Below are 14,138 nucleotides of genomic sequence, written 5' to 3'. Positions count from 1 at the left end.
TGGTCATTGTAGTTAATTACCATGTTTCTGCACTGAAATAGGTTGAATATTTGCTTCATGAAAACTACAACTCCCTTCAGCCAAGTGTCCCACATAGTTCTTGACTTAATTTCTCTCTTGAATGATATGATTTCTCTCAACATAAACAGTGTGTTGAGCTCATTATATGTACTGAACAAAAATATAAACGCAACAGGTGAAGTGTTGATCCCATGTTTCATGAGCTGAAAAAAAAAATCCCAGAAATGTTTCTTATGCACAAAAACATATTTTTCTTAAATTTTGTGCACAAATTTATTAACATCCATGTTAGTGAGTATTTCTCCTTTGCCATGATAATCTATCCATCTGACAGGTGTGGCATATCAAGAAGCTGATTAAACAGCATGATCATAACAAAGGTGCACCTTGTGCTGGGGACAATAAAAGGTCACTCTAAAATGTCTAGTTTTGTCACACAACACAATGCCACAGATGTCTCAAGTTTTGAGGGAGCGTGCAATTGGCATGCTGACTGCAGGAATGACCATTTTATGTTAATTTCTCTACCATAAACCTCATCCAACGTTGTTTTCGAGAATTTGGCAGTACATTCAACCGAACCTCACAACCGCAGATCACATGTAACACGCCAGCCCAAGACCTCCACATCCTGCTTCTTCACCTGGGATCGTCTGAGACCAGCCACCTGTCAGCTGATGAAACTGAGGAGTATTTCTGTCTGTAACAATGCCCCTTTGTTGGAAAAAAAACTCATTCTGGTTGGCTGGGCTTGGCTCCCCAGTGGTTGGGTGGAATTCAAGTGATTTAATCAACGGTTGGTCAATTAGTTGTTTAATAACAAAAAGGTTAATTGCTCAGCACTACCACACACACGCACCAGGCCTGGCACAGAGGGCTGGATGACAGCCAACCACTGCAGTCACTTACTGCTACTCCTCTGTCTCTCCACATCTCTTCCTCCCATCTTCCTCCTCTCTTCCATCTCTCTTACCTCCTCAACCTTTTTGAACTCTGTTAGCAACCTGGTTCTTGCTCATTTGATTTCAAGAGAGAGGGGAGAGAGAGAGAGAGAGAGAGAGAGAGAGAGAGAGAGAGAGAGAGAGAAAAAAAGGTAGAGAGAAAGACAGAGAGGGAGGGGGGGGAGGTGGTTGAGCAGAGAATCGAATATAAATCATAGGATTTTTAATAGTATTTTTAAACAGGTGTCATCTATTAATCACTGAAATTGCCTTCCTTAGGTTAAATGCTTTTAAGAGGCGCATCATGGTTTCCCCTTGTCATCCGCAACACTTATTCACAGTAATATCCATAGCCACTGCTGAAACTCTCTCTGTGGTTACTAACACTCCAGAGAAGGTGCCCTTTCCTCCCACTCGTTCCTCAGAGCGAGCTAACGGCCAGAAGCCTAATGCCATCATTAATGGCAGAGAGAGAGGAAATAGAGAAAGGAGAGAGAGAGAGAGAGGAGTGGGAGAGAGAGAGAGAGAGGAGCGGGAGGGAGGGAGGGAGAGCGAGAGAGAGAGAAATAGAGAGAGAGGAGCGGGAGAGATTGTGGAAAGATATAGGCGAGAGAGTGGAGAGACAGAGGAGCGAGATAAAGACAGGAGAGAGAGGAAGGAGCAAGCAAGAGAGAGAGGAGCGGGAGAGAGAGAGAGGAGGAGGAAATGGAGCTTCATTATTAGGCTGTAATTATATGTGTAGAGGAGAGACTCATATACTGTAGTTACTCCCAAATGGAGAGTTGCAGAGGAGACATGTTCTCTGTAGAAGAGACTTCTCTGCACATTTTCAAAATGCGAAGAGGCAGCAGGAGGGAGGGAGGGAGGGAAAGAGAAGAAGAGATAGAGAGAGAGAGAGAACTAGGGTGCTTGAATTTTTCCACATTGAGATAAAAACAAATATTTTAAAGAGTGTAAAAAAAAAAGCCTTTCCCCCATTTGATTTCATCAAATAATCCCAAATTAAGTCAGTTTGTTCTCTGCTGCTGATGTGGTCTGCTGGTCCCTAGTCACAAACCATCTTCATGACAATCTTCATCTCAGTTCCTAAAAGGAGAAAAACCCTCACACACGGTTGACTATCATTTCATATTAAAAAGAGAAACAAGGTTTTCTTCTGACAGCAACAATATGAAGGAATGGGAACATGTTGTGAAACTATAACAAGACTTCCTGTTACAAAAGAAGGTGTGGATCTATTTTCAACTCTTTGTTGCCAACCTGCTTCCTGGTTACCAAGCAGGTCATTCACAAACTCCCTTAAATAGTCAGACAGACGGACGGACAGACAGACAGTGTGTTTGTGTGTGTGTTTGTTTCAACAAATGGATGTTCAATATTTGACACTGACTGTATCCGTTTTTCCAACTTTACTTGGTTTTCCGCTACAGTGGCTTTCAATCTAGGTATAATATGCTTTTCTATCCTATTCTTCACCATGATAAGAACAGCCACCTATTCTACCCAGTTACACTCAACATCTACATATGTATTAATACAATTCTCCTCTCTGTCAGGTACACCAAGATGAAGACAGCCACCAACATCTACATATTTAACCTGGCTCTGGCTGATTTCCTGGTCCTCGCTACCTTACCCTTCCAGGGAACAGACGTTTTCCTGGGCTTCTGGCCGTTCGGTAACGCCCTCTGCAAGGCCGTGGTCTCCATCGACTACTACAACATGTTCACCAGCACTTTTACTCTGACCGTGATGAGCATGGATCGCTACGTGGCTGTGTGCCATCCGGTCAAAGCCCTGGACATGAGGACGCCCCACAAGGCCAAGGTGGTCAACATCTGTGTGTGGGTACTGGCGTCGGCGATAGGGGTACCGGTCATGGTGTTGGGAGATGTGGAGGTGGAGGTCGAACATAACAGTAGGTTATATTGGGTGTCTGTCTGTCTGTCTGTCTGTCTGTCTGTCTGTCTGTCTGTCTGTCTGTCTGTCTGTCTGTCTGTCTGTCTGTCTGTCTGTCTGTCTGTCTGTCTGTCTACGTTTAGACAGGCAGCCCTAATTCTGATATTTCTTTCAGTAATTGGTCTTTTGACCTACCAGATCAGCTCTGAAAAATAAGGATGTTAGATAGACATTGTTTGGTTAATTATCAAGTCTGATTTATCTGTTCTATCCTCAGTCTGACCTCTGTATTCATCTATATTCAGATTCTCTCTCTCTCAATTTAATTCAATTTCAATTCAATTTCAATTCAATTTAAGGGGCTTTATTGACATGGGAAACATATGTTTACATTGCCAAAGCAAGTGAAAAAGATAATAAACAAAAATGAAATAAACAATAAATAATGAACAGTAAACATTCTACTCCCAAATGTTCCACAGGAATAGAGACATTTCAAATGTCATATTATGGCTATATACAGTGTTGTAACAATGTGCAAATAGTTAAAGTACCAACCAAAATATATATATATATATATATATATATATATATATATATATATATATATATATATATATCCTCTCTAGGGTATGTGGGACGAAATCGTCCCACCTACTCAACAGCCAGTGGAATCCCGTGGCGTGTTATTCAAATACCTTAGAAATGCTATTACTTAAATTTCTCAAACATATGACTATTTTACACCATTTTAAAGACAAGACTCTCGTTAATCTAACCACACTGTCCGATTTCAAAAAGGCTTTACAGCGAAAGCAAAACATTAGATTATGTCAGCAGAGTACCCAGCCAGAAATAATCAGACACCCATTTTTCAAGCTAGCATATAATGTCACAAAAAACAAAACCACAGCTAAATGCAGCACTAACCTTTGATGATCTTCATCAGATGACAACCCTAGGACATTATGTTATACAATGCATGCATGTTTTGTTCAATCAAGTTCATATTTATATCAAAAAACAGCTTTTTTACATTAGCATGTGACGTTCAGAACTAGCATACCCCCCGCAAACATCCGGTGAATTTACTAAATTACTCACGATAAACGTTCACAAAAAACATAACAATTATTTTAAGAATTATAGATACAGAACTCCTCTATGCACTCGATATGTCCGATTTTAAAATAGCTTTTCGGTGAAAGCACATTTTGCTTTCCCCGAAAGCTAGCCATTTAGACACCGACCAAGTTTAGCCCTGACCAAACTCCGATTTACTATTACAAAAGTTTGATTACCTTTGGTGTTCTTCGTCAGAATGCACTCCCAGGACTGCTACTTCAATAACAAATGTTGGTTTGGTTCAAAATAATCCATAGTTATATCCAAACAGCGGCGTTTTGTTTGTGCGTTCAAGACACTATCCGAAGTGTAAATAAGGGTCACGAGCACGGCGCATTTCGTGACAAAAGATTTCTAAATATTCCATTACCGTACTTCGAAGCATGTCAACCGCTGTTTAAAATCAATTTTTATGCCATTTTTCTCGTAAAAAAGCGATAATATTCCGACCGGGAATCTGCGTTGAGGTAAACAGACGAAAGAAAACAAAGCATGGGGTCGACGCGGGCACGAGCCTGAGTCTCACAGTACTGTAACCAGCCACTATCCAAACGCGCTACTTTTTTTCAGCCAGAGCCTGCAAAGCCACGATTCAGCTTTTTGCCGCCTTCTAAGAGCCCATGGGAGCCGTAGGAAGTGTCACGTAACAGCAGAGATCCTCTGTAATGGATAGAGATAATCAAGAAGGGCAAGAAATTGTCAGACAGGGCACTTCCTGCATGGAATCTTCTCAGGTTTTGGCCTGCCAAATGAGTTCTGTTATACTCACAGACACCATTCAAACAGTTTTAGAAACTTTGGAGTGTTTTCTATGCAAAGCTAATAATTCTATGCATATTCTAGTTTCTGGGCAGGAGTAATAATCAGATTAAATCGGGTACGTTTTTTATCCGGCTGTGAAAATACTGCCCCCTAGCCATAACAGGTTAAACAGTTTAATTAAATATAGCCAATTGAAATTTGTGGTCAGTATATTTTTCCATTTCATTTATGATACCATGAACACCACGGGCCTTTTTGGGTTGGAGGGTATTTTGTCCTGTAGTTCATTCAACGTACTTAAAGAATCCAGTGGGTAGTCTTTTATAAATGATTGTAAGATTTGTATTTGGTCATGTATATCTTCTTAGGGACGGTAGCGTCCCACCTGGCCAACATCTGGTGAAATTGCAGAGCGCAAAATTCAAACTACAGAATTATAAATATTTAACTTTCATAAAATCACAAGTGTAATACATCAAAATAAAGCTTAACTTCTTGTTAATCCAGCTGCTGTGTCAGACTTCAAAAAGGCTTTACGGCGAAAGCACACCATGCGATTATCTGAGGACAGCGCCCCGCATACAAAACCATGAAAAACGTATTTCAACCAGGCAGGTGCGACACGAAAGTCAGAAATAGCGATATAATAAATGCCTTACCTTTGATGATCTTCTTCTGTTGGCACTCCAAAAGGTCCCAGTTACATCACAAATGGTCCTTTTGTTCGATAATGTCCTTCTTTATATCCATAAAAACTCAGTTTAGCTGGTGCGCTTCAGTCAATAATCCACCCAGTTTCCCTCCATCAAAATGCATACAAAATGAATCCCAAATGTTACTAATAAACTTTTCCAAACAAGTCAAACAACGTTTATAATCAAACCTTAGGTACCCTAATATGTAAATAAACAATAAAATTTAAGACGGAGAATCGTTATTGTCTTTACCGGAGAAAAATACCAAAGAAAGCGCTCTCATTCACTCGCTTGGAAACACTACAGCCAAAATGGGAGCCACCTAGAAAAACTACAATTTCTGGCTCATTTTTCAAAAAACCAGCATGAAACTATTTCTAAAGACTGTTGACATCTAGTAGAAGCCCTAGGAACTGCAATCTGGGAGGACTTCGCCTTTTAATAAAAGTGACAGCCATTGAAAAGAGTGGTAGGCTGAATTTCTTTTGGGGGGGATGGTTTGTCCTCGGGGTTTCGCCTGCCATATCAGTTCTGTTATACTCACAGACATTATTTTAACAGTTTTAACAGAAACTTTAGAGTGTTTTCTATCCAAATCTACCAATTATATGCATATCCTAGCTTCTGGGCCTGAGTAACAGGCAGTTTACTTTGGGCACGCTTTTCATCCGGACGTGAAAATACTGCCCCCTACCCAAGAGAGGATATGTTTTTGCTGGTTGTTCTTTGTTTTAGGGCCAAAAAGATTGGAGGTGATTTATCCATACGTCTCCATTTTGGATAGATAACTCTTCGTGTTGTTGTTTGCTTAGTGTTTTCCAATATTCCCAGAATTGGTTAGATTCTATAGATTCTTCAGTTACATTGAGCTGATTTCTGACTTGGTGTTCCTTATTTTTTTCCATAGTGTATATCGGTATTGTTTTAGTGATTCACCATAGTGAAGGCGTAGGCTCAGTTTTTCTGGGTCTATATTTTTGATTGGATGGGTTTCTCAATTTCTTTCTTAGGTTTTTGCATTTTTCATCAAACCATTGTTGTTAATTTTCTTAGGTTGTCTGCTTGAAATTATTTGATTTGATAGGGAAGCTGAGAGGTCAAATAAACTGTTTAGGTTTTCTACTGCCAAGTTTACACCTTCACTATTAGAGTGAAACATTTTGTCCAGGAAGTTGTCTAAAAGGGATTTGGTATTTGGTATTTTGTTAGAATCCCCATTAGCTTTTGCAAAAGCAGCAGCTACTCTTCCTGGGGTCCACACTAAACATGAAACATGACATAATACAGAACATTAACAGACAAGAACAGCTCAACGACAGAACTACATCAATTAGAAAATATAAAAAAAGGCACACGAAGCGTGTCAATACCAATACATTAACAGACAAGAACAGCTCAAGGACAGAACTACGTAAAAAAACTATTAAAGGCTAAAGGCTCACGTAACCTACATATAAATGCATACACAAAAACTATCTCGGTCAAATAGGGGAGAGGCGTTGTGCCGTGAGGTGTTGCTTTATCTGGGTTCTTTAAAATCAGGTTTGCTGTTCATTTCAGCAATTTGAGATGGAACGGAGTTCCATGCAATAATGGCTCTCTGTAATACGGTATGCTTTATTCAATTTGTTCTGGATTTGGGGACTGTGAAAAGACCCCTGGTGGCATGTCTGGTGGAGAAAGTGTTTGTGTCAGAGCTGTGTGACAATGCAAACAATGTGGGATTTTCAACACATTAAAATTTCCGATAAAAATTACAAGGGATGCAGTCAGTCTTTCCTCAACTCTTATTCAAGAGAAACTGGCATGCATAGTATTTATATCCATCCTATGATTACAATTAAGGGTAATACGTGCCGCTCTGTTCTGGGCCAGCTGCAGCTTAACTAGGTCTTTCATTTCAGCACTCAACCACACGACTGGACAATAATCAAGATAAGACAAAAGTAGAGCCTGCAGGACTTGCTTTTTGGAATGTGGTGTCAAAAAAGCAGAGAATCTCTTTATTAAGGACAGACCTCTCCCCATCTTTACAACCATTGAAAATATATGTTTTGTCCATGACAGTTTACAATATAAGGTAATTTAGTCTCCTCAACTTGTTCAACAGCACACCTTTCATAACCAGATTCAGCTGAGGTCTAGAACTTAGGGAATGCTTTGTTCCAGAGCTACTGAGTGGAACAGCGGTCTAAAGAACTGTATCTCAATGTTAGGGGCATCACTACAGACACCCTGGTTCAAATCCAGGCTCTATCACAACCAGCTGTGATTTGGAGTCCCATAGGGCGGTGTACAGTTCGGCAGGTTTAGAACATCATTGGAAATAAGAATTTGTTTTTAACTGGCTTGCCTAGTTAAATAAAGGTAAAATACAATGCTCTTAGTTTAATAGATGCTCAGGACCAGTTTATTACTGGCCACCTATTCCATAACAGACTGCAACTCTTTGTTAAGGGTTTCAGTGACTTCATTAGCTGTGGTTGCTGATGCGTATATGGTTGAAACATCAGCATACATGGACACACATGCTTTGTTTAATGCCAGTGGCAGGTCATTGGTAAAAATAGAACAGAGTAGAGGGCCTAGAGAGCTGCCCTGCAGTACACCACACTTTACATGTTTGACATTTTAGAAGCTTCCATTAAAGAAATCCCTTTGAGTTCTACTAGATAGATAGCTCTGAATCCACGATATGGCAGAAGTTGAAAAGCCATAACGCATATGTTTTTTCAACAACAGGTTATGCTCAATAATATCAAAGGCTGCACTGAAGTCTAACATTACAGCTCCCACAATCTTCTAATTATCAATTTATTTCAACCAATCACCAGTCATTTCTGTCAGTGCAGTACATGTTGAGTGCTCTTCTCTATAAGCATGCTGAAAGTCTGTTATTAATTTGTTTACAAAGAAATAGCATTGGATTAGGTCTAACATGATTCTTTCCAACAGTTTGCTAAGAGCTGGCAGCAAGCTGATAGGTCTGCTGTTAGAACCAGTAAAGGCCGCTTTACCATTCTAGAGGAATTAAGTTGGGTCTAGAGCAATACTTTCCTCTAGGCTCAGATAAAAGATATGACAGATAGGAATGGCAATAGAGTCACAGCATCATCGGACTGAGCTTGTTGTCATTGCAGGCAATCTCAACGTTGTGTGTTACAGGGAAGACATCCTCCTCCCTCATGTGGTACCCTTCCTGCAGGCTCATCCTGACATGACCCTTCAGCATGACAATGCCACCAGCCATACTGCTCGTTCTGTGCGTGATTTCCTGCAAGACAGAAATGTCAGTGTTCTGCCTTGGCCAGTGAAGAGCACATCTGGGACCTGTTGGATCAGAAGGTGAGGGCCTTCCCCCAGAAATGTAATGGAACTTGCAGGTGCCTTGGTAACATCTCACAGGAAGAACTGGCAAATCTGGTGCAGTCCATGAGGAGGAGATGCACTACAGTACTTAATGCAGCTGGTGGCCACACCAGATACTGACTGTTACTTTTGATTTTAAACAATAATGTGTTCAGCGACAAAAAAAAAGGAATTTAATAAATTCATCATCTGGATGCTCCTTATTAATAATCACATCATTGTGTCATGCACAAAGTAGATGTCCTAACCGACTTCTCAAAACTATAGTTTGTTAACAAGAAGTTTGTGGAGTGGTTGAAAAACAAGTATTAATGACTCCAACCTAAGTGTATGTAAACTTCTGACTTCAACTGTAGATTAATATGGGCTATTTTCATCCATTTCCTGGGTAGCTTGTCAGAGATATACATAATATGGAAAAGAGTAAACAAAGCAAGAGAAAGATATATATACATTCCGCAGTCCATTAATCAATTGGTGTGTGTGTGTGTGTGTGTGCTGCAGTGGTTGAAGCTATAAACCATAGGCTTGGCTCTCTCATCCCTTCCAGGCTTTTGGGAGGGAGGGTGGACAATGAGACTGTCATAGCAGAAGGAAGCAATGGCATCTTTCATGGCTGGGATAAGTTATTTCCTCTTTTGGTGCACAGCTTCAGGATAGTTGAGGAAGATATATGTTCCTCTCAAGTTCTTGGCTCTTTCCAGAACGGCTACCTTGTCCTTGAACCTCAGGAACTTGACAACTATTGGCCTGGGCCTGTCACCTGGGCCAGCGGTGGGATTTCAAGTCCTACGGGCGGACTCCACCTCAATCTTCCTATGGTTCATCTTCAATTTCTCAGAGATCATTTCCCTCACTTTGTCCTCAGACTCCGTCCAGATCTCATGTGGAGATTCTGCAATTCCGTCCACAACCATGTTGTTCCACTTTGATTGTCCATCGAGTCAGACACAAACCCGGGACAATCTGCGGTCCTAGACACAATGGCTAACCGCACCGCTGGCTGCTTCAAGCCCTCAATAAACTCTGCTAGCTTGATGGGAAGCTAGAGTTGAAGTTGGAAGTTTACATACACTTAGGTTGGAGTCATTTAAACTCATTTTTCAAACACTCCACAAATTTCTTCTTAATTAACAAACTATAGTGTTGACAAGTCGGTTAGGACATCTACTTTGTGCATGACACAAGTAATTTTTTTAACAATTGTTTACAGACAGATTATTTCACTTATAATTCACTGTATCACAATTTCAGTAGGTCAGAAGTTGACATACACTAAGTTGACTGTGCCATTTAAACAGCTTGGAAAATTCAAGAAAATTATGTCATGGCTTTAGAAGCTTCTGATAGGCTAATTGACATCATTTGAGTCAATTGGAGGTGTACCTGTGGATGTATTTCAAGGAGTACCTTCAAACTCCGTGCCTCTTTGCTTGACATCATGGGAAAATCAAAATAAATCAGCCAAGACCTCAGAAAAAAACATTGTAGACCTCCAAAAGTCTGGTTCATCCTTGGGAGCAATTTCCAAAAGCCCCAGAAGGTACCACGTTCATCTGTACAAACAATAGTACGCAAGTATAAACACCATGGTACCACACAGCCATCATACTGCTCAGGAAGGAGACGCGTTCTGTCTCCTAGAGATTAACGTACTTTGGTGCAAAAAGTGCAAATCAATTCCAAGACAACAGCAAAGGACCTTGTGAAGATGCTGGAGGAAACAGGTTCAAAAGTATCTATATCCACAGTAAAATTAGTCCTATATCGACATAACCGCTCAGCAAGGAAGAAGCCACTGCTCCAAAACCACCATAACAAAGCCAGACTATGGTTTGCAACTGCACAGGGGGACAAAGATCGTACTTTTTGGAGAAATGTCCTCTGGTCTGATGAAACATCAATAGAACTGTCTGGCCATAATGACCATCGTTATGTTTGAAGGAAAAAGGGGGAGGCTTGCAAGTCGAAGAACACCATCCCAACCATGAAGCATGGGGGTGGCGGCATCATGCTGTGGGGGTGCTTTGCTGCAGGAGGGACTGGTGCACTTCACAAAATAGATGGCATCATGAGGGAGGAAAATTATGTGGATATATTGAAGCAACATCTCAAGACGTCAGTAAGGAAGTTACAGCTTGGTCGCAAATGGGTCTTCCAAATGAACAATGACCCCAAACATACTTTCAAAATGGCCTAAGGACAACAACGTCAAGGTGTTGGAGTGGCCATCACAAAGCCCTGACCTCAATCCCATAGAAAATGTGTGGACAGAACTGAAAAAAACGTGTGCGAGCAAGGAGGCCTTACAAACCTGACTCAGTTACACCAGCTCTGTCAGGAGGAATGGGCCAAAATTCACCCAACTTATTGTGGGAAGCTTGTGGAAGGCTTCCCACACAGCAACTGATGCCAAATGCATCACGGGATCAAAATTAAAAAGTTAGCTAGCTGCTTAAAAACTTTCCAATATACTTTCAAAACAAAAACCTTTCAAAACAACAAACCGAGCTCTCCCTCGGTCCTCGTTCAACAGGATGTGACGTGAGCGGACTTTGTTGTTGTCTAATAATTTTTAGGGTAGGTTTCTACACTACTTTCCTTCCATCGATAGCATTTCTTAATATTATTCAGTTCCTTTGGCTTTGATGTCTCATGATTGAGTATTGCTCTGTTCAAGTAGAATGTGGTTTTGCTGTGATCTGATAGGGGTGTCATTGGGCTCTCCTCTCTCTCTCTCTCTCTCTCTCTCTCTCTCTCTGAGTAGATAATCTACTCTACATCATTATACTGCATCCTGTTGCTATTTGTCTGGTCTGGTTACACCTGGGTCAGCCAGGGGGCGTGTAATGTGGTCTGGTTCCACCTGGGTCAGCTAGGGGGTGTGTAATGTGGTCTGGTTCCACCTGGGTCAGCTAGGGGGTGTGTAATGTGGTCTGGTTCCACCTGGGTCAGCTAGGGGGTGTGTAATGTGGTCTGGTTCCACCTGTGTCAGCTAGGGGGTGTGTAATGTGGTCTGGTTCCACCTGGGTCAGCCAGGGGGCGTGTAATGTGGTCTGGTTCAGCCAGGGGGCGTGTAATGTGGTCTGGTTCCACCTGGGTCAGCTGGGTCAGCTAGGGGGCGTGTAATGTGGTCTGGTTCCACCTGGGTCAGCTAGGGGGCGTGTAATGTGGTCTGGTTCCACCTGGGTTAGCTAGGGGGCGTGTAATGTGGTCTGGTTCCACCTGGGTCAGCTAGGGGGCGTGTAATGTCATCTACTGTGGTATACAGTGTCTGAATGACATGTTTACTGTTAAATAATGTCTTCCAGGTTTGTGTTCAACAACATCCGTAGAATACAACCTTTCCTCACACAGGAAGAGGAACATCCGTAGAATACGACCTTTCGTCACACAGGAAGAGGAACATCCGTAGAATACGACCTTTCCTCACACAGGAAGAGGAAAATCCTTAGAATACGACCTTTCCTCACACAGGAAGAGGAACATCCGTAGAATACGACCTTTCCTCACACAGGAAGAGGAACATCCGTAGAATACGACCTTTCCTCACATAGGAAGAGGAACATCCGTGGAATACGATCTTTCCTCACACAGGAAGTGCAACATCCGTAGAATACGACCTTTCCTCACACAGGAAGAGGAACATCCATAGAATACGACCTTTCCTCACATAGGAAGAGGAACATCCGTAGAATACGACCTTTCCTCACACAGGAAGTGCAACATCCGTAGAATACGACCTTTCCTCACACAGGAAGAGGAACATCCGTAGAATACGACCTTTCCTCACACAGGAAGTGGAACATCCGTAGAATACGACCTTTCCTCACACAGGAAGTGGTGCAAGTCCTGATCCAGTCACTTGTCGTCTCCAGTTTGGGCTACTGTAACTGTCTGTTGGCTGAGCTCCTGCTCTACAACATCCGTAGAGTACATGACATCAATTACATCTTACAGTTAATATAAGTGGATGTTTTCTCCAGAGTGTTTTTTTTATTTTTATTTTTTATTTTTATTTCACCTTTATTTAACCAGGTAGGCAAGTTGAGAACTAGTTCTCAAAACAAGTTCTCTGGTGATGGTGATGGAGTGGTTTTCACCCATAGAGGGATGGATGGAGGGATGGAGTGGTTTTCACCCATGGAGGGATGGATGGAGGGATGGAGTGATGGAGTGGTTTTCACCCATGGAGGGATGGAGGGAGGGATGGAGTGGTTTTCACCCATGGAGGGATGGAGGGTGGGATGGAGTGGTTTTCACCCATGGAGGGATGGAGGGAGGGATGGAGTGGTTTTCACCCATGGAGGGAGGGATGGAGGGATGGAGTGATTGACCCTAAGACGCCCCGAGACAGACCTGTGTGTGTGTGTGTGTGTGTGTGTGTGTGTGTGTGTGTGTGTGTGTGTGTGTGTGTGTGTGTGTGTGTGTGTGTGTGTGTGTGTGTGTGTGTGTGTGTGTGTGTGTGTGTGTGTGTGTGTGTGTGTGTGTCAAACCAACAGGTCACTGAGTGGGAGGACACAGAGAGATGAGAAATTGATTCCAATAAGGCTTTTCTAAATGACAGAGCTCTGGTGAGATAACGCTCCATTTTGCAGAGATGAGAGGGTCGCCAACAATGAAATGAAAGAGCGCAGATAGAGAGAGAGTGGGAGAAAGAGAGGGAGAGAGGGAGGGATGGGGAGACAGAGGAAATATATGGGGGGAAGAGAGAGATTAAGAGGGGTGAGGGAGAGAGAGTAGAGGGGGAAGAAAAAGAGAGAGAGGAGGGAACAGAGCGAGAAAGAGGGGGAGATAGAGCGAGAGAGAACAGGATATGGATGAACAGAGAGAGGGAGAGCAGGGAGAGATGGAGGGGGTGGGGAGAGAGAGGGAGCAGGGAGAGACAGAGGTTGGGGGAGAGAGAGAGAGAGAGAGAGAGAGAGAGAGAGAGAGAGAGAGAGAGAGAGAGAGAGAGTGAGAGATAACTGTAACTCTCAAAGGATAATGTTTCTGTTCCTTGAAGTGTTAGCAGACTGTTCAAAGACAAATATCAATATCCGGCTTTACCAAGCTGTGCTGTTTATCCACGGGATCAGTATTTTTTTCATCCTAGTGTAATACCCCATGGGTCATTCCTGATAGTCTCACTGCACAAAAAAAATTGATTCATAGATTTCACATCCCAATGTAAAGTTGACTGTAGCTACTGTATAGGAAAATGACTTTGAGCAGGCGCTTAATGTTTAAAACACTTGTTCAGTTCAGGAAAATAACAAACACAGACTCCATGTAACGGATTGAAATTAAACTGGATATACTCAGCCACAGCTTAAAAATGTCGGAA

At 42.1% G+C, this 14,138-nt stretch overlaps 1 protein-coding gene across 1 annotated transcript in view; it reads left to right on the top strand.

Annotated features, from left to right (window-relative positions):
- LOC106566357 (nociceptin receptor) overlaps positions 1-14,138 on the top strand; it is a 78,792-nt gene that overhangs the window by 46,600 nt on the left and 18,054 nt on the right. Inside the window, exon 3 of the mRNA XM_014134287.2 lies at positions 2,519-2,880. Coding sequence (XP_013989762.1) covers positions 2,519-2,880 — 362 coding nt within the window. The remainder of the gene's footprint in view (positions 1-2,518; positions 2,881-14,138) is intronic.

The sequence above is a fragment of the Salmo salar genome, chromosome ssa13 (genome assembly GCF_905237065.1).
Source record: "Salmo salar chromosome ssa13, Ssal_v3.1, whole genome shotgun sequence".
In the NCBI taxonomy this organism is placed as follows: domain Eukaryota; kingdom Metazoa; phylum Chordata; class Actinopteri; order Salmoniformes; family Salmonidae; genus Salmo; species Salmo salar.
Note: the sequence above shows the minus strand (reverse complement) of the source record. Positions and strands in the feature narration are given on the sequence as shown.